The sequence below is a fragment of the Salarias fasciatus genome, chromosome 22, assembly GCF_902148845.1.
Source record: "Salarias fasciatus chromosome 22, fSalaFa1.1, whole genome shotgun sequence".
Lineage (NCBI taxonomy): Eukaryota > Metazoa > Chordata > Actinopteri > Blenniiformes > Blenniidae > Salarias > Salarias fasciatus.
This window is the reverse complement of record NC_043765.1, coordinates 22,282,573-22,308,614: the sequence shown is the minus strand read 5'-3', so window position 1 is coordinate 22,308,614 and position 26,042 is coordinate 22,282,573. Positions and strand designations below refer to the sequence as shown.

Here is a 26,042-nt window from a genome sequence, read left to right as displayed (position 1 = left end):
TTCAGCCATGAAAAACAGAGCGAAGGAGGAGTGGAAGAAGTGCAGACTTTCCATGTTTACCATGGAAAAGTGTGTCGCACTGGAAGCAACAAATCCAGAAGCCACGATTACAGAGTTACATCACACTTTAAAAGCTGCAGGCTCTGGATTTTAAAATAAAGTCGACGGATTCCTTGACTTCAAGTGAAGTCAGTGTAAATTATGCAAATTTATATTGCAGCGTGATGGAAAGTTGCAATATAATGTACTATTTCCAAAAACGCTCATCACAAATCACTTCAAATAATTAAAGAAATGACAACAGGGGAATGGTTATTCGCAGTTTATTGGTTTTACAGATTACATGAGGCGAGACGTCATAACTGCAAGACTGGCAGACTGCTTTAAATGGAGACGAGTAGCTGTGGATATAGTGTCACGCTTCTGACGACTTCTTGGTCTCGTTTGAGTATTTAGGACGTTTGAAGCCAGCGGTTCTCGACCAGCACGTCACAGAACTGCAGCAGTGGAGGTGTGGAAGAGGTTCTAACTTTGAACGGTGCCGCCACCCACACACACACACACACACACATACACACTCGCATTCATTATGACTGTATTGATAATCTAATCTGTGGGAATCTAATGTCAGTTTTTTGTGTTACTCTTTGTACTAAACTGGACTTCGTGATCACGAAGAATACTGAAAATACACACCACTACGTCATTTTTGTCAAAAAAAAAAAAAAAAGATGAAAAAATTACAACTTAATGTGCAAATGACTGAGTAAATGAGACTTGGGTCCAGCTGGGAACCACTGGCTCAAACTCCTTTCAGGGCAGCAGGCAAAGTGGCGATGCACAACGAGCAGCTACACGCACACGAACACACACACAGACACACACAAAGCGGCCATCAACGATCAAACGATGTTGAACTGGCAGACGGAGGGCCGGGTGTCGCGACAGTTCTCGTCCGTCCACTTCCCCGCGGCGGCCGCAGACAGGACGGCGCAGTTCTGGGACTGGCCGCCGTCCGGCTGGGGGGACCTGGAGTTGGACGTGTCCCAGTTCGTGTAGGCGACGCCGAGGCCGGTCTGGTCCACCCAGGCGCCCTCCGTCATCATGTCGTTGACCCCCAGCCAGACCTGGCCGCCGGCGCCGACGCTCCGGAGGACGTAGTCCCGCAGCTGCTCGTTCTCCTCCCTGGTGGCGGGGACGCTCAGGACGCCGCCCAGGGCGTTGCAGTCCTCGCTGGCGGCGTGGTAGTGTTTGCTCACCGGGTCGGCCAAGAAGCACTTGCTGTTGATCTTTGCGCCCTTCAGACAAACTGAAGAGAGAAAAAATAAATAAATCAGATTTATTCCTGATTGACGTGCAGCTTTGTTGAGGTGCTGGGAACTTTGATCGGGCGGCTGGTTCTGGTTTGAGGAAACAACTGAGTCTAATTCTGTGTTCTGACCAGCAGGTCAGACTCCGGTCCGCCATGTGTTCTCCAGCTGAGGACACACGAGCATTTTCAAAGACCGCACATGGACGCCATCTGTTATCTGTTGAAAATACTGCCTCCAACTCCAGCACATTGTTCTCGCCCTGGAGGATGATTCACAGGTTTGGAAGTTTCAGCGTGAAGCTCCTGGGCGGCTACTCTTTTAGAATCACAGTTCAGACTGATCATTAAAGCAAGGTTTTTGGTTTGTTTGTTTTTTTCAAGAAAGTTGGTGACAGTCCATCCTGAAATCCAAACTGCACAAGTTTGACCTCAGTGTAATAACAAATAACTCTTTGAGGTCGATTATCATTGTGTATTCTATCACTACACTGGAAAGTCATAGAAGCCAGTGCAGGACTTCTCAGACATCAGCTTTACCTGTCTGCAGGGCCTGCTGCTCCTTCAGGAGGTTGAGCTCCTGGACGATATCATCCACCTGTTTCTGCAGCGCCTCAATCGCAGGATCCTTGGTTGAATCTTATTCCAGAGGGGAAAAAAAAAAGATGTTAAGTAATTCTCATTGCTGCCGTGGTGTTGTGATGCTTCAGGTGTGTTCTTCATCTACCTTTTTTCACCGGCTTCTTTCTGGTGGAAGACTGCGGAACGGTGAAGTCGGTGAGCAGGAGCACTCCCAGCAGCACACACACCCCTCTGAACTCCATGGCTCGACCTGCTGAATGAGGCTGGGCCAGTGTGGACGCCTGCAATTTATCCCTCACACCCCCTCTCTCTCTGTTTACCCCTCTCACACCCTCCCTCTCATGCATCCAAAAAGGGAAAAACAGTGAAGGCCAGAAGTGGTTTTTTGGGTTTGCGTCCTCAGAAAGCCTCTGTTGCTGAGAGCAGACCGGGGCCAGGACCAGAGCCAGGACCGAAGCCAGGACCGGAGCCAGGACCTGGACAGCAGGGCGAAGACCAGCAGACAGGGCGAGTCGGTGTGAAGCCGCCATGACATAACGCTGCTGGAGCTTCCACCCAGGTGTGTTTCAGAGAAACAAACACCTTCTGTCTGCCTTTCACGGCACTTCTGGAAGTCAGAGCTCATTTACTGGCAGTTTATTTCCCAGATTTCAGCAAAAATTCCACCTGATGCACACATGGATATTTTCTTTTTTTTTTTTTACTCAAAATTTTTTTATTGAACAGATTTCTATACAGCAGTTACAACAGTGTTGTCAGCATGTTATCTAGATCAACATTAAGCAGCATTCATGTAGTAATAACTTGATGTTTAGAAAAAATAAAATAAAAAAGGGGGGCAAACATGGAAAGCAAATGGGCAATGAGGCCACCATATACATTGACAACCACTTCACTACAAATGATTGCAGTTATTTAAATATACTGTCCATTTTGTCCATTTCGAGGTGTACACATCGGTTTGCAATCTTAAAACAAAAGTTAACCTTTCCATCTCATGTATGTCCTTAACGATAGCAAACCAATTATCCACTGTGGGAGGGTCAGTTTGTAACCATTTTCGAGTAATAGCTTTTTTCGCTGCTGCAGTAAAAACTTTAAATAGATACCTATCATTTCCCATAATTGTTTCTGGTATGTCACCCAAATAGAGAGTCATACAGGTGAATTGGATTTGCAGCTTAAGAATTTCTTGAATAATTTTCCAAATATTTTCCCAATATGTTTTAATTTTGACACTTGGATATTTTCATTATACTTCCAAACTGCAAAACCATCACTCGATGAGATTCTGATTCACACTAAACTGACAGCTTTAGGTATGAATAGATGTTTGTTTTGGACCTGCCTACACACACACACACACACACACACACACACACACACACACACACACACACACACACACACACACACACAGTCTCGTATTTCTATCCTTGTGGGGACCTTCCATTGACTCCCATTCATGTCTAGCCCCTAACCCTGACCCTTACCCTAACCCACACCACAACAAAGCCTAACCCTAAAGAAATGTTTTTGCACTTTTACTTTTTTCAGTAACAACAACATGGTCAAGAAAACACTGTTTCTCCTACTTAGGACCGGAAAAAGGTCCCCACAAGGCACGTCGTTCCACATTTTGCTATCCTTGTGGGGACATTTGGCCCCGACAAGGATAGAAATACAAGAACACACACACACACACACACACACACACACACACACACACACACACACACACACACACACACACGTTCATCAACTTTCAGAGGGAAGAGTGGAAATCATCCAGAGTCACATCTGCTCTCCCTGCAAGACTTCCACTTTACTCAACCCTCAGCTTGACACGTGGCAAAGACACACACAGACACACACACACACGCGCACGCACCAAACCACTCCAGAGCAGCAGGTTCATGGTCTGTCGTCAGCAGAGGCTTGAAGATAGTTTTCATTCCACTGGAAATTAAAAAAAAAAAAAACGAAGCACACCAGACTCGGTGTGCACAAAAAAAAAAAACATCTGTATGCAGCTGCAGTGAATAGATCTTATGTAACATTACTGTGTGCATCTGTAACACTTCAGCATTGGCCACATACACCAATCTGCACAGACAATCACACACAGATGACGTTATGTCACTCAAGGTGATTGAAACACATTTGGACTACAGCTACTGTCTGAAACCAGTCAGTTTATTGAGCTGCTCTCCTGCAGATCATCTCTGTTGATCATTGGATCACTGTTTCTGATATGTCGAAAAAAATATTCTGATGAAATAATGATAAAAAAAGACTAAATAATTAGAGAAGCCAAGTGTCATTTAAACACAGCTTAATCTACATTACCTGAAGTAAATATATAAAAACACACAGTATCGGGCGAGTTACAGGAGGCACACACACAGCTGGAGCTGAGCTATCAGTGCAGCTGGCAGCCATCTTGGATGGGTCCCTGCTTCGCCTCCTCTCTACAGATTTGAGGTAAATCCGCACTAAAAACTACAAAAACTGATCTGAATCAAACAGTACAAACATGAGCAAAATAAAGGAACTGTTCAGAAGCTTTTATTAGAAAATTATGTGTACATGTTAATAATACAAAAAGTTTTTTTGTTTTTTTTTTTTTAACCAAGGAAGCCAACTTTGGGTGTCTTCCTTCCCAGACTTTCTTCGTGCTGCAGCAGCTTCATGAGCGGAGCGTGAAGGGCTTTCCCCACCCGTTTACCGGCCTGCACACAAAGAGAAGCACCGCAGTGTCGACACGCCGTAGCTGCTTCCACACACACACACACACACACACACACACACACACACACACACACACACACACACACACACACACACACACACACACACACACACACACACACACACACACACACACACACACACACACACACACACACACACACACACACACCACAATACTCACCGCACACAATACACGCCGCTTATTTTACAGTTGCACAAAACGGCGTAAAAACCCCGGTATGCTGATCCCACAGCTGTGCCCGGAGTGGCGGACGTCTGAGATACTCACCTCTGTCATCTCGAAGACGCTCTCCGGGTCCAGGCTGCCTCCGCCCACCTTCCTGGTGCAGGTGACCGTGCCCTTGTGCGTCACGGAGATGATGAGGCTCGCCACGGAGCAGGCTTTCTCCTGCAGGGTGGCGTCCACCACGTGCCTGTGGCCCACCTACACACACAAAAAAAACAAGAAACACACTCACTCTTTAACATACGGCTACTTGTTAGTGACCTGGTTTCCGACCGAGTGAGCTCACCTTACACAAAGTCACTATACAGGGAACGTTTTCTACTTGGATCCTCATGCAGTCGTACGGGTCGTCGGACAGCTCGATCTCTTTCCCCCCTTCGTCGTCGGTCGATATGTGAACTCTGGGAATTCTGTGGGAGAGTCGGACGTCCGTCAGTTTGGTCTGTTTAAGCATTAAACCGGAGTTGATTCGCGTCGGGATTTATTGATCGGACCGGGACAAACGCTCACTTTGTGCTGAAGAGAGCGGCTTTGATAGCTACCGAGGTGGCGTCGTACAGGTTTCCATCACACTGCAGGAGCTGTGGAGGAAAAACACAAAACACTGTCTTCACTCCCCAGAGCTTTCGTTTTATCACACATCAAATCATCCCGAACCTGTCATGAATTCTGTTGACTACTTTTGAGGAAAATAAAAAAATGAAGCCATAACAAAATAAGAGAAACTGTTTTATTAATTTACCACGAGTTTATCTAGACCAGTGCTTTGAAACTTTCATGACCAAAAGAGCCATTTTGTGTGATTTTCCACATTTCCAGAGAGGAGTTACAGCCTTTTTAACCATCTGATCTCTTTTCTAAGCAGCTTCTCCAGTTTTTTTTCCCGCATTTTCAAGAAATTCCTGTCATTTTATCATTCCCTTGTGCCTTTTTTTATCCAGGAGATGAAAGTCATTTTGAAAATGACTCTGCTGTGTAAATAAAACAGAAAGAAGATAAAGTCTTCCATTGAATTCCTACAGTCACAAGAGCCGAAGAGTCACATGTGGCTCCAGAGCCAAAGGTTTCAGACCCCTGGACTAATCCGTAAATGTCAATATAATGTATCAGGGTCTCTAAATTCTCCAGATCTATCAGGCAAAATATAAATACAACATTTTCAGAAGAAGCAAACCTCCATAAGAGAATCATTAATGGTGATTCACAAATAAAAACAGCATCATATTAGGAAGATGACCGGGGGGGGGGGGGTTAATATCCCGAACATTAAGTGACTGTTTTCAGTTCCGTTTGCGAACTGCTATTAAAAATAAGAAAATCTGCTGCTCAGTAATGAAGATGGATCATGATAGATTACTTTCAAGACCTGATAACTTGTACATCTTCTAATATAAAGGATTCACATCCTGTTTTTATCCATCTTTTCACACAATGTAGCAACATTTTTGGGAAACCGTTAATGTTGACTACATTCTCATTTCATAAAGTGAGAGTCTGATCGTGTTTTTTGCAGGTGAGCTGTCAGAGGCAGGGAAGAAAACCCTGCTGAAAGTTGTGAGCCACTGAGGAATTTCTGAGAAGAATGAAAAACTCCAGTTGGATTCTGGTTTTCAGACATCCAGAGGCAGAAGCGGACACCGAAACTCACCAGCACGTCAACGTAAAGCACCCAGCAGTGCTCTCCGGGACTGATGCAGAGGCTCTGCAGATCCACGCTGTGCTTGTTGTTGAACACTTTGTAGAGGGTGTTACTGATCTCCGTCCCCAGCTCCTCGCCTCCTCTGCCCTCAAACTCTGGCGTGGCGTTCGCCGAGCTGGAGGCAGAAGAAGAGAGAAGAAGAAGAAGAAGAAGAAGAAGAAGAAGAAGAAGAAGAAGTTAAGTAACATCACCTCACTCCATCCTTGCAGAGATAAAAACATCACTGAGTTTACAATCATCAGTCAATTCAGAGTGGAACTGATGAAACAACAGCACCTCCTGGTGGTGGGGTCTACATTTAAACACAGTCACTACATTCTGTGAATTTCATTTTTTTTTTCAAAATAATTTGCAACATTCTTAAAATATGTTGATGTATTTGATAAACATAACAAGATTTAGTACAAGTCTCTCAAAGTCATCCTAAAGTAATGAGTGACTAATCAGTGATCAGCATCAGCAGGCAATGACAAAAAGAAAACATAATATTACCAGAAAAACAACAAAAAATAACAACCGCAGGGATGTGACTCCATGACGCAAAAAGCAGTTGATGGAGATAGATATTTATACTACTTTTGGAGGAAACTTCAACCCCAGTTTCCACTATAGTTGGTATGTTGTATCCAAACAAAATGAAATTATATGAGAATATCAGAAGCCCATATGTTACATAGATGAAGGTCGGTTTGCTTCACAGGTGATGGGGTGTAGATCAATTTCAGCACATTTTGAACCTCGTATCAGTTGTAATTTCTCTCTAATACTGTAAGAATCAATAAATCATTATACATATATATATATATATATATATATAAAATTCTACCTTAGTATGGCTTATTAAGACATCAGGTGTTCTCATTAACTCCTTACAGCATCTGGATTTTGCTGATTAACTATGTAACTGTACTAAGTATATGAAGTAAATATCAGACTTACCAATCAACAAAGAACTCCAGGTAGCCCTCATTCGGGATCATCGGCCTCGGTTTTCCAATCTCAGCCTTAATCCCAACAAGAACAGCTGTGTGTCCCTGAAAGAGAGAATAACCATCAGGACAGTCCTGCAGCACGTATCCATATATAGAACAGTCAGCAGGACGAGGCAGTGTGGAGCATCAGGAGCAGAAAGCGTTATTCATCCCCACCAGGGTGACTTTAGCAGACCCGTCTGTGTTGGACACCACATCGGTCTCGATCTCCATGTGTCTGTAATCCTCACAGCCTCTTCCGTCCACTCTCAGGTCCTCCTGCAGCGGGAGATGAGCAGACATGGCAACATTAGCAGGCGCAGAAACCGCAGGCGGGCTTTTAAAGGGTTGTTTCTGAGGTAAACACGTTTCCGAACCATTAAAACAGTTATTCCGTCTACAGAGGGTGAAACGTTTACAGCACTCACTCTGATACCGTGTAAGATGTAGACTTTTTCCGCCTCGCTGACTTGAGCTGTTGCCATATTGCAGCGCGTGTGGACGTCGCTTTGTTTCTACGTCATCAGTACTCTACCGAAATGCATGCTGGTCAATGTAGTGGTTTTCCTTTATTTGTTTAGAGACCCAAAATACTGAAAGATATCACAAATTCCTGTTAGAAAATCTTTAAAAAAGTCTTATGTACTATGTATGACATTACATTCACGGACTTATCCTCACTGTAGTTATTACATATTTATGAGAAGTTATTATTATTATTAAGTTATTCTTTTGATTTCTTCAAATCAGGAACTCTATGGACAAATGTATTAAATTCCTTTCCTCTTTGGTCCATTTTACTTATTGATGGGGAGAATTTCATACAAGTCCGTGTAGCTTCTTTCCTCTTCTGCACAGTCAGATTCTATTAGTTGTACTTCACTGCTATATTCCTATTTGTGTGCACACAAAAAAGACCGAAATTTGAAAGGCAAACCTTTGTTTCATGCATGTATATTGTCCACTCTTATGTGCAGCTAAGGGTCTCTAATCACAATCTGGAGCAGCCTAATACAAAAGGTTGCACATTGAATTCACACAAATTTTCTAAAATATTATTCCTTTATTTTTGTGCTTTGTTCCAAATCACAAAGCAGTCCATATGATTAATTAAAAAAAAATATATGGTACTGTTTTACTTGCATCAGTTAGTCTTTCTTTCCAGGAATTTTGCTATGCAGAAATCGTCGGCCATGAGTCTCTTGATCTGTTTAATTGTGAATGTGTAAACATGTTTGAACATGATTTTATATTTGCTGCAATTTCTTCAGTCCACACAAAGCTTCATTAGGATCCGGACTCCTCTCTGTCAAGAGCTACACAAAGTGCAAGTTACTTTTCAACCCTTCTTGAATGCATTTTTAATGGGAACCATCAAATTCAATGTATATTCAATGTACAGTCATGGTATTTTAAGTCGAATGCAATTTAATAAAATGCTACGTTTATGTCACAAATTTCCGACAAAGTAAATAAATCTCTTTGGTTTTCTCAGCACGTTCACATATATGGATGAACTGAACACAATTATTGGCTATGGAAAAACAGATTGATAGAACAAAACACTGCATGTCTAGGAGAGAAGTAAAATTTAGAATTTAAATTGTATTTAAGCATGAATAAAAAAAAATCCCTAACTTGAAAACAAGAATTCCTAAGGTGCATTTATTATAGTATAATTAACTTATAGGGTGCATATGAGAAAATAAATGTTATTGAACACCGTATGGAGGTAGGTGTCGTATGGCGTCCTCGCGCGCGGCGCAGCCTGAGTGAAAGTGCTCCCTGGCAGACTGTACCCAGGGCTCACTCGCCCTCCGCAGGCACGACGCCGCCTCGGACTTCCTGCTTTGGCTCTGCGTTTTGTTGTCCCGCAGCCCGCACGGCGCTCCGGATCCGGCTCAGGAGGAAGCTCCCAGACGCTCTCCAGGGGCCTGGTACGGGGGCTTCGGACCCTCCCTTCGCGGTTAGGAGCGTGTCTCCGGACCGGGCGAGCTAGCGCCTCGGCGGCCGGAGCTGCGGCGGTGGCTTCGGAGCGCGGCTTGTCCCGGGGAAGCTGCGAGGTTAGCCGGGATCGAGCTAACGGACGCTTCGGCGGGGCGGACGGGCGCCCTCGGCTCGGACTGTCACCGCGCCTCGGCGTGTCCCCTCTCTGTCCCGGAGCTCCAAAGTGCCTGGAGACTTGAAGAAAGTTTGAGCCGCTGAGGTAAGCGAGCGCGGGGCGGGCGGCGGAGACGCCGGCTGCCTGCTTTGTTCAGCCTCTGGAGGTCCAGGTCTCCACATCTGATCCAACTTCCTGCTCCGTTTACTCCCTCTGCAAAGTCATTGATTTCCTCCTCTTAAGACCAGATTACCTCATTTAACTATGCTTGTCAGCACCGTGTAGCTCTGTCTCCACCAGACATTTCAACAAGGAGTCAGTCACGCTGAAACCCAGAATGATCCAGGAAGCTTTATCCTGATAAATCCACACAGTTTCTCCAATATATTTTAGTTTATGTGTTCCACTCTATCGAATCTACAAAATAGAGGTGGTAATTCAGATAATCAGTCATGACTAATGTTTATAAAGTGGAGCTGGATGGAATAGAACCATAATTATCCCAATAAATGGCGAATAATTGCTTCCTTCAAGTTCTGAGTCAGATGTCAACATCAAACACTTGATATTTAAACAGTTTCAGGGGATTACTGTCACGGTTCTGTCACGTGCTGATGAGTAACTATATCCTGTATTTGAATACTTAAGGGAGCCCGATTTAACAATATCACATTCAGCTATGATATGGCAGCACGTTGTTTTATGGATGAATGAAAGTCCGAGTCCTAATGTCTGATCAGACAACTGCCGTTTAGTAACATCCACCGCTCACAGTGTCCAGTACTCAGAATGTTTGTATATGTAAGGAGAAACTACATTGAAAAGTCAGTTTATATTTGGTTGATGACCTTTTGACCTTTGTCCTCGTGTCACCATTTTTAGAAAATATTTTGCAAAGATTTTGCTGCCCCTCCCTCCCTCCTTTCTTCCAGCCATCCAGCCATCTTCTGTCACGTCATCTAAGATTCCCTTTGTTTGAACATTTGAGCGTTCCATTTTCTCATCTAAACATGACATTTAGATCTATTGTGCGCACACAGAGTTCTGTAGCTGTGACGTGAACCCTGTTGCCTATGTAAACATCTTCAGCTCATGTTTGTGGAATGAAGGAAATCCAGTCACGGATTTTGAGCTTACTAAAACTACTCAAGCATGTAATATTTTGAAGGAATGGTGTAACGTGATATGATTGTAGCAGCATTTTAAAGTTTTAACTGGACGTCTTATCTCAAAAACGAGTTTCTGCTTCCCTCCATCCGTCCATTCAAACTTCACCGCCACTCAGTTTGAGATGCTTTCCGAGCAGCAGGGTGTCAAGCTTAACTTATTGAAGGAGAATTTGAACAGACAACATTGATTTTCCTCCGCTGCAGTGTAAACACAGAGTCTTTGTCGCGGGGCGGAGGGAAGTCCGTGTTTAATTCCTTCTGTTAAGTGTTGCTCTTACAATCAAGCCAGTGAGTTGAGTTCATCGTGCAGAGGAGCCGTTCGCGGAGAAGAAAATCTTCATTCTCCAGGCTGCAACAAAACAAAGCGCTGTGTGAGCTGGTCGCTAATGAACCCTGGCGTTGCTTTGGTCTCACTCCAGGTCTTAAATGACTTACTAATGTCATGTGTGTCTGTCATTATGTCCAATCATCTCGGCTCTTTTCGGCTGTTGATGCTAATGAGATTAGATTGTTTGTGAGGATGTTTTCAACCGTCATCAGACGTTTCCCCTGAACTGAAACGAGTTGTGCCAGAAACAGGCGGCTTCCACACGGCGGTAGGGAGTCGTCACGAGCAGCGCTGGTTTCCCTGATATCTCCAACCTGTTCAGCGAGCTTTCTAACCAGCGCCCTGGACCGCCGCCAGGCCGCTTCACTAGATATTGGGAAGCAGGGCGCCATTCAGGAGGAGGATGTGTGATGAAGCTCTAGATAAAAGCTCAGCTCGGGGTGATACAATCTATACAGGTCAATGAAGGAGTGGAAACAGTTTTTCAGTCTCAGCTGGCCCTGCTTTTACAGTTAGTGAGTTTATGATGGAAACAAAGTGGAAAAGTCCATGTGAGGGGGGAAGATGTAGATGAAGATGTAGATTTAGCATAATTATCTGAAATAACAAGGTGATGGTTTTCTGAATGACTGGTTTGGGGCATTCATTGTGATCCGGAGATGGCTTTGATTAATCTGGTCCTGAATCATGCTGCAGGGAGCGCCGTATCGGTCTGATTAACTTCCCATCGTCTCCAGGGCAAAGCACGCTTAACGGACAGGACCGCTGCTCCAGCGCCAATTAATATGTAAAAGTGAGATTAACCTCGTGGACGGAGAACTTGATTACGCCCGCTTTTGGCCAGGATTTCATGATGTGAAGGGTGTGAAGGGTCAGCCTTCTCCCAGCGTTGGCTGCTTCATTCCACTCTGTGTGACCGCCATGTAGAAGTGAGGCCCAGTCTGGGTTTTCTGACAGAACTCGCATCGTCTGTTTATCTAAACACTCTCAGACATGCTCAATTGCTTATTGATGAGTCAAGTCTGCAGACGGAGCTGGACGAGCCTCCTGGAGCCCAGCGCAGTCTGCTGGAGCTCCGAGTCGGGTAGTGTGTCAAAGCTCTGTTCGGTTTCACCTTGACAAGGTGAAGCAGCTTTTAGAGCCAGCTTCCCGCCTGCGGAACAAACTTCCTGAACACCTGAGGACTGCCGACACGCTCTCCTTTGAAACACATTATTATTCGCACAGGCTTTCAAATAAACAATCCATTGAACTTATTTTATTACCTTTATTGTAGTTTTCCCTGTCGTCCAGCTCTATTTGCTTCATTTTGTTTCTTTATATTCCTCTGAACTGCCTTGCGTCTGAGCGGCGCTCTATAAATAAATTCCCCTTGCCTTGAGATCCAAACAGTGAATTACAGCCTCTGAATGCAGCATGGCAGCCTCTCCTCTTTGCATGAGAGGAGATTATTTGGCCTTATGGGAGCAGCACAGTCAATGTTTGCTCCTCCTCTGGAGGATTCGCCCCATCCCTGCCTGCTGATTCATCCTGTCTTATTAGCTTCTGTCTTTCTTTAAACTCCTGGAGGATCAAGTGGTTATTTTGCTGACACAGTGTGTTAAATGGCGCGGTGCACCTCCTGTACTGGAATGATGCTATTTTTCGTTTTCCTGTCGATCCAGTATGCGGTCGGAGCCCCAGCGGTCGTAGGATGAAGAGCCCGGCGCACCGCACCAGGGACATCGAGCGGCAAGCCGGCTACCTGAAGCCCGAGCACTGCGCCCCGCCCCCGCCCCGCACGGGCTCCGACGCCATGTGGTTCATCCGCGACAGCTGCGGCATCGTGTGCGGCGTCATCACCTGGCTCCTGGTCTTCTACGCCGAGTTCGTGGTGGTCTTCGTCATGCTGCTGCCCGCCAAGAACCTGCTGTACAGCCTCTTCAACGGGGTGCTCTTCAACGGCCTCGCCTTCCTCGCCCTCGCCTCCCACGCCAGGGCCATGTGCACAGACCCGGTCAGTGGGTTTTTATTTTTCGAGGCGACGGCTGAATCGTCTTTGTCCAAACTGCCAGCCTCAGACATTTGCGTGTCTGCGTTCATCCCCTGCACCGTCTGCTTCCCTCAGATAAAACCAGTGGGTGTGTAGATATCTGGGCTGTTATTGTTCTGCTGCTTTTAAAGTTAACCAGGTTTGAAGTCAGTGAGCCCTCAGCTGACAACAAAACCGTCTAAAGAGAGTTAATCCCACAAGAATCTGCAAATAAAAAAAACATGAAAACCCGGACAGAAGGGTGAAGTTATGTTGGACAGATTCAGCTTCATTTCTCACCTCAAATGTTTTCAGAAATACTTTTCGCTGAGCTGCACATTACCTTTTGCAATCTTTCCCACTGCGATGCTCACATTTCAGCAGCATTCAGATGCATTTTTCCTCTCCAATTCAAGATTTGAAGTGCAATAACTTTATCGGTTATGTCAAAGAAACTTTTTTAGTTTTTGATTGCTCCTGGGTTCTCCAGTTTTGGTCTCAGATTGTAATTTTATACAAAAAAACTGATTGTTTCATAGTGTTTATGGCAGTAAATTAAATATCCTTACGTCGTAGTTGTTTACATATTGCTCCGTGCTGTGCATAATTAGCAAGAAAAACAGGATAAACAGATCTCATTTTTATAGTTATTAACTCTTTTCCTTTTTACAATCATTCCACAACCATTTCACTGATCTAGGGACATACAAATTGAAATCTTTTGGATTACATCACAGTTACATTAACAATAATACAAACTGTATACGACTGATCTGCAACATGTTAATGTGAGAAGAAACTATGGATGAGTTAAAATGAATTCGGCGCATTACTGAAGGTGTTCTTCTGGATTATGATTGTGTAATTGAAGTAGCTTTGGCAGTGAAAATGAAAGCATCAGAAATCTGATTATTGTTTCACTTTTATGTAATACAGCAGCGAAAGAGACAACCAAGTAATGAGACACTGTTTTACAGGAGAATAGTAAATTCAGCAGCTCAGAAACAAAGCCTCTGATTTCTTGTAGAAATAAGTAGATTATACTGTAAATATCACATTACTGCTGTATAATTAACAGTTACAGTAATTGTGTGTAATCATAATAAATGGATAGTTGCAATGAAAGAAGGAGCACTTTTAGTTTGACATAGGATTGCTTAAAAAGCTGACTGTGGCCACAGGGTGTGTGTGTGTTAGATTTATGGTTGTTCTCACTCTGAATGTGTAGAGGTCTGCGGGAACCGTCAGCAGTGACGTGATGCACCGTCTCTCTCCGTCTCCCCGCAGGGGGCCGTGCCTAAAGGGAACGCAACCAAAGAATTCATCGAGAGCCTGCAGCTGAAGCCGGGCCAGGTGGTGTACAAATGTCCCAAATGCTGCAGCATCAAGCCCGACAGAGCTCACCACTGCAGGTACGCCGCGCACGCTCGGCAGGTTTCAGGCTGCCGCGGAGTGTAGCAGCTGCGCGGCTTTTCCCCCACAGCTCCGCAGCGAGGAGTTTCCCCCTGTGGCCGCTCGCCGGCCTCCCTGGGATCCCCGGGCATGAAAAGCGCAAAACACACTGCAGAGTAATTGAATAGTAAAGCTGGCGAGCGACTCCGCGGGAAGGAAAAAAAACCCAAAACAAGATAAAACAAAAAAAAACAGTGTCAGTTTGAATGAGACGAGAGGATTTTTCACGCTGAATATTTGGAGTCGTTCTCGTGGGCGGTGCAGACGACGCGCTGCGGCGACACATTTTCTCTCTAATGACCCGTGCAAACAAATACATTACGCCCAGAGTGGCAGCCTTTTTGTTTTGTTTTGTTTAAGATGTCTTCCAGGGAGGTAAACAAAGCACTCTGATAAATCAGGAGCGACTCTCTGCTTTTATCTTCTGATAAATTAAGAGCTGTCAAGTGTTACTACAGCCGTCACCCGGCGCCGCGTCTCTCAGATAAACAGCGTCTTCTGCAGCCGTCTGACAAATACAGACTGACGGCAGTGTTTGTTGTTGTTTTTGTGATTGTTCCTGTTGGGATTTATTTCGGTTTAATTAGTCTGAATAGTCAGTCGGTCTTCAGAAGCCACTTTTTTGATCTCCATTATGTGATTCCTTTTTTTTCCATCAAATCAGAGCCACAAAACACATTTTACCTTTAAAGTCATGTCTTAAAGTTTGATATGTCCAGTCATTTTGAAATCAAAATCTGTGTCTAAGCCTTTCACATTTCTCTAAAATGGTTAACTTGATCATTTGAGTTCAGGTTGTGGTCTTCGCGGTTTCTCCGCAGTGTGTGTAAACGCTGCATCAAGAAGATGGACCACCACTGCCCCTGGGTGAACAACTGCGTCGGAGAGAACAACCAGAAATACTTCGTGCTCTTTACTGTGAGTCTTAGAGCAGCTGTTATCTGACACTGCTTCTTATTTCTGTGTTTTTGGGTTTATTTCAAGGTAAAATGAAATAAACTCATACATATTGACAAAGATTACAGGGAGTCATTTTGAATGAAATTCTAAAATCTGATAAACTGCGAGGACACAAGTCTTCCAGTTATAAATATCCGAGCTCAGTTGCTGTTTTCCGATCGTGCCTCTTTAACATTGAGCCTGTCTCTGTCTGCTTCCAGATGTACATTGCACTAATATCCTTCCATGCACTGATCATGGTGGCCTTCCATTTCGTTTTCTGCTTTGAAGAAGACTGGACAAGTAAGTATTTTTTCCTGAATTCTTTCAGGTGAACTCTTGACCTCGAGTGAAGAAGACAGAAGTTTAAATTCTGACTTTGAAAAGCAAAAAAAAAAAAAAAACTCTTTAGTCAGATGTAAAATTATGTATTCAATCAGCATAAATGTAACATTTATTCGTTTAATGAAAGTAAAATTCACAGTGGTCAGAGAAACAACTTGAATCTGACAAAAATAGTAATAAATAAAAAATTATATGAAATTTTATCAATGAAAGTCAGGCATTGCTTTTCAGCTATGCTGCAACAGAATTGTTAAAAAAAAAATAAACTCATGAAACAGGCCTGGACAAAAATGATGGTGCCCCTAGAAAAGACTGAAAATGTGACTGAATCAGTCCCAGGTGTGTCCACTAATGAGCATCACAGGTGTCTGCAATCCTGTAATCAATCAGTGGCTCATATAGAGGGCGAGAGGGAGTCGCATGAAGTGAACCACTCTCAACATGGACCAGAGGAAGCAAAGGGAAGAGCTGTCTCAGGAAATTAGAAAGAAAATTATAGACCCGCATTTTAAAGGTGAAGGCTCGAAGACCATCTCCAAGCAGTTTGATGTTCCTGTGACTACAGCTGCACGTATTATTTAGAAATTCAAGATTCATGGGAGTGTAGCCAACCTTCCTGGACGCGGCCACAGGAGGATAACTGAGCACAAATCAAAGAGACGGATAATACGAATGGTAACAGAAGAGCCCAGAAAAACTTCCAAAGAGATTAAAGGTGAACATCAGTGTCGGATCACACCATTCGTCGTTTTTTTGAACCAAAGTGGACTTCATGGGAGACGACCAAGGAGGACAGCATTGTTAAAAGAAATGATTAAAAAAAGCCAGACTGGAATTTGCCAAACTACATGTTGACAACCCACAGAGCTTCTGGGAGAATGTCCTCTGGACAGATGAGACAAAAATGGAAGTTTTTCCCCAGGGCTCTGGAGCTTCTGTGCCCAGCGGAGATGCACCCTGCCTGGGCTGAGATGGTCTCCTCTAAAGCAACTTGATAGAAACAAATAATTCAAACAACGCGGCTTTTCAGATGTTTTATTCACGTTATCTCGGTGGTGCGTTTTCTCCGTCCGTCTCCGAAATCTTTCACCTCGATGGTTCAAAGACCCGAGAGGGCAGCCGCTGTAGGGTGACTGTTACCTGGCGCCCCTGCAGCAGGGCGGAGGCGCCCGCCAGGGCGGCTCATGCCTCGGCCGAGGTCCCAGACTGATCTTCGGAGGGGCCGTCCTGACAGCTGAGTGCGACAAAGCGCTGACGCATCTCCCGAGCTCTCTGGACCGTCTGATACGGCGCGTTAAAGCGCTCCTGTGTCGCAACACTGTGGCAGATGAATCTCGCCACACTGTCCCTGACCAGTGGATCCTGGTTCCTCTCAAAGTTCTGAAAGCAGAGACTTCTGCACCTTTCAGCAGGTATTTTGGCCCGCTCCTCATGAGCAAACTCTGGAGCCCAGAGCAGAAGACGGCTGAAGCCAGGTTTTTGTGATATGTGGTCTCAGATTTACTTCTCTCCCTCTCTCTCTCTGTCCAGAGTGCAGCAACTTCTCCCCGCCAGCGACCGTCATCCTCCTCATCCTCCTGTGCTTCGAGGGCCTCCTCTTCCTCATCTTCACCGCCGTCATGTTCGGGACTCAGGTCCACTCCATCTGCACCGACGAGACGGTGAGTAAATCGGCATCCCCCAGTGGCGAACAGCTTCATATAGCACTCCTTCCTTCCACACTTTCCAGACGTGAGTTGGAGTAAATGCATTAATTTAGCTTCTTTAGATTCTGTGTCAGGCCTGTAGTATCTGAGGCTGCGTCTCCCCCCCCCCCCCCCCCCCCCTCCCTGCAGGGCATCGAGCAGCTGAAGAAGGAGGAGAGGAGGTGGGCCAAGAAGTCCAAGTGGATGAACATGAAGGTGGTGTTCGGACACCCGTTCTCGATAGCCTGGCTCAGCCCCTTCGCCACGCCGGACCACGGCAAGGCCGACATCTACCAGTACATCGTGTGACGCACACGGACTGAACTGACGGAGCACGGACTCTTCTGAAACCACTTCCTCTGACTCATCCATACTTCAGCACGTTCTGCTGTGAGCTCCCATGATGCTTCTTTTTGTTTTTTTAACGTCTTCACCGTCTCTTCTCCGTCTTTCCGGGTGCCGGCTGAGATCAGCGCGGTTGTAGCTGTGCTGCACTGAAACCTGCAGCATCTCTCGTCATTTCCGCCCGAACAGACTAAAACAATGTGAATCAAGTCCAGAATGTTTCCACTCGGAGGTGCAGACGCTCCCCCGCTTCAAACTCACGGCTTTCGCTCCCTTCACGTCCCATCTGCCTTTAGGAAAGAGCGCCGGCTCGTTTTCAGCAAATTCCCCTTCCTCTGCCTTAACGTGACGGTTTGAGGTTGAGGCAAAAATGTGGAATTATTCAGTTATTCGCGGTGAACTTGAAGAAAGTCGGAGCGGGGCGCCCGACGGCTGGATCGAAGCGTTCTGGGGAGGAATTTATCTGTGAACTCAGAGCAGTAACTGTAGCCCATTAAAGTGATCCTTATGAGCTGCGTCCCTTCACATGCTGGATTTATTTAAAGTTTCCCACAAAATCCCAACAAATCTGGTTTGAAAAAAAAAACCGGATCGTATTCTTTTACTTTTTAAAACTCCAAAAATATGAAACAATGAATCCAGTCACGGTAAAACCACTGTTTCCTTTAGATGCATCTAAATAAAGTAAAACAGGAAAGCTTTTCCCCCTCATTATACAACATTTAAACTTTCATTGATTTTTGATTTATTGCACATAAATCGATATATTTTCAATTATTTCAAATTATTTTCAAAAAGTAAATGAAAATATTTCCAAAAAATCTTAAAGTGGATAAAATGCTTGAAATGTCTCGGTTTAAAGGTTGTTTGTTGAAATAATTGACAAAACAACGAAATTATTCTTTTTCTAAGATCTGTAAATAAATTAAAACACTCAAAATTCTGTCCTTTTTGAGGAGTTTCTCACCTTTGATCAATTTCCTTTAAAAAAAAAAAACACCTTGATATTATTTGTAGGTATGAAGCAGCTTCTTTACAACTGTAAATGATAAAAATCCTCCAAGAAAATAGATAAAATGTTAAGGAATATTCCAAATGCTAAGAAAAGTCAATCGAACTTTTCAAACTAAGAGTCTGACTCTAAAAGTTTTATTAAGCTGTGCCGTGTGACCTGGGCGTCCTCTGGCTTCGCCCCGCCCCCGGCAGACCACACCACTTCTTCCACAGGAGACCGTCCTCCATGTCTCCTCTGGATTTTGGAAAAACGGATCAAAATAAACCCCGCTGCTGCTTTATCCTTTCCAGGATGCCTCGTGTCGCTGCTGCATGAGCTCCAGGCACATCGTTTGACCATTTTCACATCTTAAATGACTTAAATAGCGGAGAAAACAAAGTGTCTCCAGCTCTGACGCTTCTCTACAGAGGTTTACGGTTGAGTCGGGTTTTCCAGGCAGTTGGTTGTTGAATTCTGTTTTGGGGAAGATGCAGAGCCGAAGGTTAATAGCGCTGTTTGAGAAGCTGTCGTTGACTAAAATACTAATTAAACTGAGGAAGAGTCTGAATAAAGTGTCCACATTTAAAGGGTCTAACTCGTGCTTGTGCTGCAGAGTTTGCTGGTTTTTAAGCTGGATTCAAACCCGGTTCCCTCTCGCTTGGGTGGACACTCAGCTGGGATGCTCTTCCTAAATTTAACCCTGAAATAAGAGTTGGGTTTTGACTTTGAAATGCCCTGACCACCCGTTTCAGACACTGGCTCCCAAAGAGCCGATCGCTCCGTGGTGTTTTCACTCTGCAGGATTTAAAGCATTTACCACTTCGAATGCCTTCGTCCAGATGTGTTTGAAAGCCTTACAGAAGGTGGAAGGTTTGATCATGTGGTGCCAAAAGTTCGAGCCGGAAGGGTAGAAATGATCATTTCATCAACTCAGATTTTTATTTTGTTTATTTTATGTTTCATGTTGATAGGAAGTGATGGATTTCCACACCAGCGCTCTTCTTCTTCTTCTTCCTCCTCATGTTTGATATGTTCTGCAGGCTCACTGTGGGCCTCATACTCTTTTTATTTTATTTTTTTTAACGGTGGTGTTTGTTGGAAGGGGAATGAAATAAAACTGAACCATGACAACATCTCTTTTAGGTTTGATTTCCTCCCAGAGTACAAAACGAAAACTCCCCTTTAAATATATGGAAGCGTTTTTCTTTTAACTCTACCAATGTATGAAAATTAGTTACTTTGAATGTAAAATTTGTAAAAAGCTTATTTAAAAATTATGTTTTGCATAGTTTCATGCAAAAAGATGATTATCCTTCAAAAAAACAATGTTGGCCTAATGGAGAAAACTTTCACCAGACGATGTGGAAAGAAGCGTTTTCATCACATTAATGCTGAAACGTGCATTATATCCAGACGCCTCAATATAAAAGAATCAGTGAACAACTCCAACAGTAAAATGGTTAATTTTCTGTAACGGCAAAAACAGCTGAATTTGCCAAAACAACTCTAATGGCTAAATAACCTGAGAGATAAAGTAAAACTGCTGCACTGTATTAGTCCGATTTTCCAATTTCGTCTCTGATTCGGGGGATCTGGGTTGCTTTGTCCTCAGACTGGTTACATCATACTCAAAGCTCAGCAGCTCAGACTGGTTTTAAACTGGGCGTCATGGATGTTGAGCCATTCGGAGACTTTCTGTTCCTCCTGCTGAACAACAGTTCTGGTTCAGTTCCTTCTTTCAGTCATCACTCGCTCTCTTAGGCGTCTGTGAGGATCACTTCTGGATTTAAAGGCAGAATAGCGGAGCAGAAAGCTGTTCGTGGACGAGTTGCCGTTTAGCTGCAAAAGAAGGAAAACACACAAAACTTCACGTTTTAATTATTCCTCAGAATAATCTTCCTCCGCTTTAACATTTTCCCCAGACGAAACAAAGAGACGAGAATCTGCTTTGTCAGAGGTGTTTATTCAATAATTGCAGTATTTCTTCTCTCTCTGGGGTTTACACATCTTTTCTGTATTTCCTATTAACAGAACGTATTTACACTCTTACAAACGTTTGTTTCAGAGAATCTACAAGACATTTATTTAGTGAATCGGCAGAAACCTCGATAGTTTATTCATCAAAAAGTTGAACACAATGTGAAATCTCATCAGTGCAGCAGGTTAAAGTGACGACTGAGCTAACTAATGTTTAAACTGATCTCTTTTTTTTTTCATTTCATCTTTGTACATGGAACTGATTTGTTCTCCTCTTCCAGCTGTTTGCAGCACAGCTGTCTGTGGTAACGTTGCTCATGTGCACACGGACGTAAACGCATCGCCTCCATGCCATGCGGGCCGTCGCAGAAGCACTGACTGGTTATTTTACAGTGAACGTGGCTTCACAGGACGATGGTTCAACTCTCTCTTCATGCCAATTAACTTGAGCAAAGCCAAGAAACCGACGAGCCCTCACAGCCCCAAGCGTCGGATTAAAGACACATCAGCAGCAACTGAGTGGACGTCAGCATATTCACTGAAACAGCCAGCCCGGACCAGGCATTTAGAAAATGCAACTTCTCTGAAATGTTGCTAACGTGCATGTAGTTTTCGATTACAGTGTTTTATTCTCTTTGCACAGGTGTGTATGTGTGGTTTTATGAACCGATTCTTTTGTTAACTTTCAGCAGCGATTTTTCTGACTGAACCAAACTAGTTGTTTCCAGTTCTAATGCTAGCTAGCTAGCTAGCTTCACCTCCTTCCTGTAAAAGTGATATCAAACTCCCTCAATTCTAAATCTCACCAAAAAAATAAACTGACATTTCCCAGAATATAATATTGTTTCCCCTACACGCCGTTTTCCAGTCTTGATGCAGAATTCAGTGATCACTTTGCTGTAGGAAGCACGGACGCAGGATGTGTTTGAGCATTTTAGCTAACATCATGGAGACATCAGCACCAAGACTGGAAAACAAACAAAAACTACAGAAACCCTAAACAAACTGTTCTCATGTGGTTTTGTGTGCAGCCCTGCTAGGAAACATCAATCAGCTGGCGTTTAATAGAACAATCACATTAACAGGGATGCATGTGAGTCACACTATAGAAAAGAAACGACAACCTGCAGCAGCAGTTGGAAGGACATCGGATTATATTTGTGCGTCGCTGCTGTGGGACACGTTACTAGCTACCGTTCTGCACTTAGATCATGATATGTATCCAAACAGAAGTCATGCTGCGTGTTGCGTTGCTGGAAACGTCCCTCCAGCGGCGTGCGTTGACTTTTTGAACTCTCCCCCCGCCGCTCCACACGTCACAGTGTTGGTGAAAGAATATGCGTTATTGCCGGGCGTGTTCGTGTCCGTACGGACGCCCTCCACACACGGTGACTGCCGGGTTCCATGGAGCCAAGGAGCGAGTTTGGGTGTGGGGTGGGGGGTTTGGTAGCGCGGAGATCGGCGGCCTCAGATGGAGTTAAAGCTCAGGCGGTTCAACGTGAAGGCGAGTTCAGAGGAGGAGCCGGTCAGCGCTACATCGGCGGGATTATTACTTGGTAGAAATGTGTCAGTGCAGCATGTTTACAGTGCGATGGTGGTTTACGTCTCCACGCTCGGTAGATAACGACTCCCGGGTCCCATTTGAACCACTTCTACTTTAATCATTTGTTTTTTAAATCCTGCAGTTGCTAGTCCTCCAGCAGCTTTCTGCTCTAAATTCTCAAGTAAGTGTGCTTCTGGTGCACTTTACACTGGTTTTCCTCCACATTATTCCCCTAAAACTGCATCTTTTAAGATCAGATTGAACCTAAATGAGCCTTCTTGAAACTCCGAAGGGTTGAAACTGATTCGTTCTCAGAAGTGGAGGAAATGTGAGAATTAATGCACGCACGGACTGAAAGTGGCATCATGCACAAGGCCAGTGAAGGTGGTGCTGAGTCACTCATCAACAAACCCAGAGAGTGACTGCAAATCACTCTACACACACACGCACACGCACACTGTATACTAATGAGTGTATTTCCCAAAATAATAATCTGAAGTGTCCACACTGGAAGTTTTTAGCTCGTGAGTTCTTGTGCTGATGTGGATCGGGTTCCTCAGAACGATGTGAAGCGAGCGTCTTTCTTTGTTTTTTTTGCTTGTCGGTGAGCCGGAGAGCGCGGAGGATGATTCGCACGCAGGTTTCAGTCGGCCCGGCTGGAGGAGCGCCAACATCTCCTCTGATTTTAGCGCAGCGCCTCGGAGAGAAGTGTGTTCGGCTGGAGCGTTGGGTTTAAAATCGGAGGAGACGAGGTGCAGCCAGCCAGCCAGCCAGCCAGCGGGGACCACGTGCGTCAGTCGTGCCGCTTGGCGGCGGCGGCGCTCTGCGGAGAAACCCGCTGCAGCACCAGCAGACCGGAGAAGGTGAGAGAGATCCCGACCCACCACAGGGTGATCTGAGCCTCCCCGAAGATCAGCTGGCCCAGGAACGCCTGGAAGGAAGCACACGCTTTCAAACGGGAGGAGGCTCATTTCGGGAGCAGAAGACGGAGGGGGACGCTGTACTTACGGAGGATATGAAGTTGGAGGCAGTGGTGGTCACAGTGGTTCTGGTGGAGGACGAGGAGTACCTGAGAGCCTTGGCGAGGAAGGTCCACATCACGGCGTTGCAGGTGAAGAGCAGGCCGCCGCACAGCAGCCTCAGAGGGATGTGGAGCTGCGGGGAGTCGCGAGAGGAGAGAGATCAGGTGGCGTTTGGCGTGCGGAGGCAGAAAATGCGGACTCGCAGGGAATTTCACGGCCGTCTGCAGCGGGGGAACCTGCCGAGGCCGGTCGGTCCAAACGCTGAGTCATGATTCAACAGCGGAGGAGCTGCAGTTATGTATGAACGCTGGGAAGCTGCAGTCATTGATGAAGAGGAGGAACACTGGCGGGAGGGCTTTTCTCAATGGCTGCTGTTCACTTTCATTCAGTCCCATAATATTTCTAATGTATAAAGTGTTCCGGGAAACCAATAAATGAGATTAAAAACGAATGATGGTTATGAATCAAAGCAGTTACATAGCAAACATCCACCAAAACATAATAAACATTAAAAATGAAAGTATAAAATCTGAAAGGGAACCAAGTTAAAAAAAGATTAAAAAACACACTGACATTTAGATTTTGCCCAAACTTATTACGCCTGACTTCTGAAAGTTAAAAGGTGGAAAGAAATGTGTGGGAACAGTGTTTCGACCTTCTTTAGACTGTACAGTGGCGTTTTCAATATATCAACAGTGTGTGCGTGTGTGTCCTGAAATGTACTGAATGGAGTCACGTGCAGAAAACCATGTCAGAGTATTTATCACTTTGACTGATGAATCAATCTGTGAAGCTGATCGATTATAGTTAAACGTTTTAAGTATAAAATTAATCAATATTGTACAAAACAGCAGCATTAACTGACTGCAACACATCTCAGTATTAAAGCAGAATTGCCACAAAGCGCGATGAAGGAGTCTTGTTCCCTATAATCTAATCTGATAATGATGAACCTTCACGTGCGCGCTGCAGCATCTGCGAGCCTAGCGCCGCGTCTCGTCTCGTGACGGTTAGTTTCAGTGCAGACAGATGCCTGCAGATGTGTCTGACACCATCAAGGTCACGCGAAGGAACCGGGACTCCAGGTTAAAACATCGCGATGGCGAAACGCCGCGCACGAGCAACCGCGATATACACGCTGCAGTGTCCTTCAAGCACGCGGCCGCTGCGGCGCGCGTGACGCCCGCAGATGGTGCTGATGCTGAGGGATGCGGGAAGGACTTCCCTCCCGGAGTGAGATCACCCCATCAGCCCCCCGCGCGCTCCGCTGCATTATTCACCGCCTCGTGCCCGCCTCGTGTTAATAATGAATAAAGCCGCCTCACCCGGTCGCACGCGGTGGTTTCATCCGCCTGCCTGAATTTCCGCTGCTCGCCCCACGTCCGGAGTCCGGTTTCACACACTCCCTTCAGGTAGTCCGCTCCCAGGGACAGCTTGGCCGAGGACGACGCCACAGCCCCGAGGAAACCCGCCAGCAGTGCATAGAAAACTCCCGGGAACATGATGGAGGTGCCGAGGAGGAGGAGGAGGAGGAGGAAGAGGAGCTCATTCTTCTCCCAACCGCTCTTGGTTTCTTCTTCTACATGTCTGCTGCCGGTCCGGGATGAGCGCGAGGAGCCTGCATGGCTGTGGCGGAGTGTGTGTGTGTGTGTGTGTGTGTGTGTGTGTGTGTGTGTGTGTGAGTGAGTGTCACCGAACACGTTTCCCTGCACTTTCCACCGACAGCCGTCCGGTGGCAGTCAACACTGCTCATGGGCCAAAGCCGCGTGGCATTCTGGGAAATGTAGTCAATATCTTAATAATAATAAAAAAAAACTGTCATATTTTACACACCTGTCATTTTCAGAATGACTCATCTTTTGGATCAAAAAGTCTTTTTAAAAAGAAAAATTTTCTAAAATGGAACAAATACCTAAAACAACAATAAATAGGGATAAAAATACTAGAATGAGTAGAATTTCTGACAAAGAAAAGAAAAATAAAATGGAATGAAAAAAGCAAAATTGTTTAGATAAGAGATGAAATCGTTAAAGTGTCATTCTTTCCTGTGGAAATTAGACTCCATAACGTCTGCCTGCCAATAGTGTTTTCTGTGTTTTGCTTAGTTGAATCCTCTCTGTTCTATTAGTCACAATAAGCTTTGTTCATATTAATATTCAGTGTTGGGAGAGTAATATATTCCTTGCAAGTTATACAGTCAGTGGTTGAACAGCACTCTCCAGTGCAAGTAATATATTACTTTCCTAACACTAATTTGTATTCTTTTGTATTCGACTTTCCATTTCTATTCTTTCTATTCATTCTTTGTGAAGCAACGCGTCAGGTAATCATCGTCTGGGGTTAACCAAGTATTTCTAATCAAAAATATACGAGTTTCTGGAAAAAAGCTGGAAAAGAAGGATGAAACTGCTAAAATCAGGTACTAAAACTTCTAGAAATGCGATGAAATGTTCACCATCCTGAAGTCTTATTCAACCTCATAAAAGCAATGTAAGATACAGTCTTTGTACATGTTTCAAAACTGCTGTTTATATGAAACATTAGATGCTGCATGAGCCTCATTTTAAAG

General features: G+C 44.8%; 4 protein-coding genes across 5 annotated transcripts; 1 reads left to right on the top strand and 3 right to left on the bottom strand.

Moving 5' to 3' along the window:
* Positions 1 to 323: 323 nt before the first annotated feature.
* LOC115409917 (tetranectin-like) lies at positions 324 to 2,157 on the bottom strand. The gene is made up of 3 exons (XM_030121253.1): positions 2,037 to 2,157; positions 1,850 to 1,948; positions 324 to 1,309 (listed from the first exon to the last, which is right to left on the bottom strand). The coding sequence occupies exons 1-3, from the start codon at positions 2,131 to 2,133 to the stop codon at positions 903 to 905; spliced, it is 603 nt and encodes a 200-aa protein (XP_029977113.1). The 5' UTR covers positions 2,134 to 2,157; the 3' UTR covers positions 324 to 902.
* tmem42b (transmembrane protein 42b) lies at positions 1,716 to 25,114 on the bottom strand. 2 transcript variants are annotated; one of them, XR_003934033.1, is made up of 5 exons: positions 24,799 to 25,114; positions 23,460 to 23,606; positions 21,895 to 23,382; positions 3,400 to 3,407; positions 1,716 to 1,725 (listed from the first exon to the last, which is right to left on the bottom strand). XR_003934033.1 is itself a non-coding variant. In XM_030121255.1 (3 exons), the coding sequence occupies exons 1-3, from the start codon at positions 24,973 to 24,975 to the stop codon at positions 23,245 to 23,247; spliced, it is 462 nt and encodes a 153-aa protein (XP_029977115.1). In that variant the 5' UTR covers positions 24,976 to 25,114; the 3' UTR covers positions 20,892 to 23,244. The 2 variants fall into 2 exon arrangements, 1 of the variants encoding a protein (XP_029977115.1); XM_030121255.1 differs by lacking the exons at positions 1,716 to 1,725; positions 3,400 to 3,407 and having other exon boundaries at positions 20,892 to 23,382.
* exosc7 (exosome component 7) lies at positions 4,443 to 8,096 on the bottom strand. Its single transcript, XM_030121252.1, has 8 exons — positions 7,991 to 8,096; positions 7,740 to 7,841; positions 7,531 to 7,625; positions 6,541 to 6,706; positions 5,403 to 5,473; positions 5,179 to 5,302; positions 4,935 to 5,090; positions 4,443 to 4,623 (listed from the first exon to the last, which is right to left on the bottom strand). The coding sequence occupies exons 1-8, from the start codon at positions 8,045 to 8,047 to the stop codon at positions 4,519 to 4,521; spliced, it is 876 nt and encodes a 291-aa protein (XP_029977112.1). The 5' UTR covers positions 8,048 to 8,096; the 3' UTR covers positions 4,443 to 4,518.
* LOC115409915 (zinc finger DHHC-type palmitoyltransferase 3) lies at positions 9,393 to 18,958 on the top strand. The gene is made up of 7 exons (XM_030121251.1): positions 9,393 to 9,768; positions 12,825 to 13,156; positions 14,459 to 14,583; positions 15,445 to 15,541; positions 15,784 to 15,865; positions 17,438 to 17,568; positions 17,743 to 18,958. The coding sequence occupies exons 2-7, from the start codon at positions 12,854 to 12,856 to the stop codon at positions 17,899 to 17,901; spliced, it is 897 nt and encodes a 298-aa protein (XP_029977111.1). The 5' UTR covers positions 9,393 to 9,768; positions 12,825 to 12,853; the 3' UTR covers positions 17,902 to 18,958.
* Positions 25,115 to 26,042: the final 928 nt, after the last annotated feature.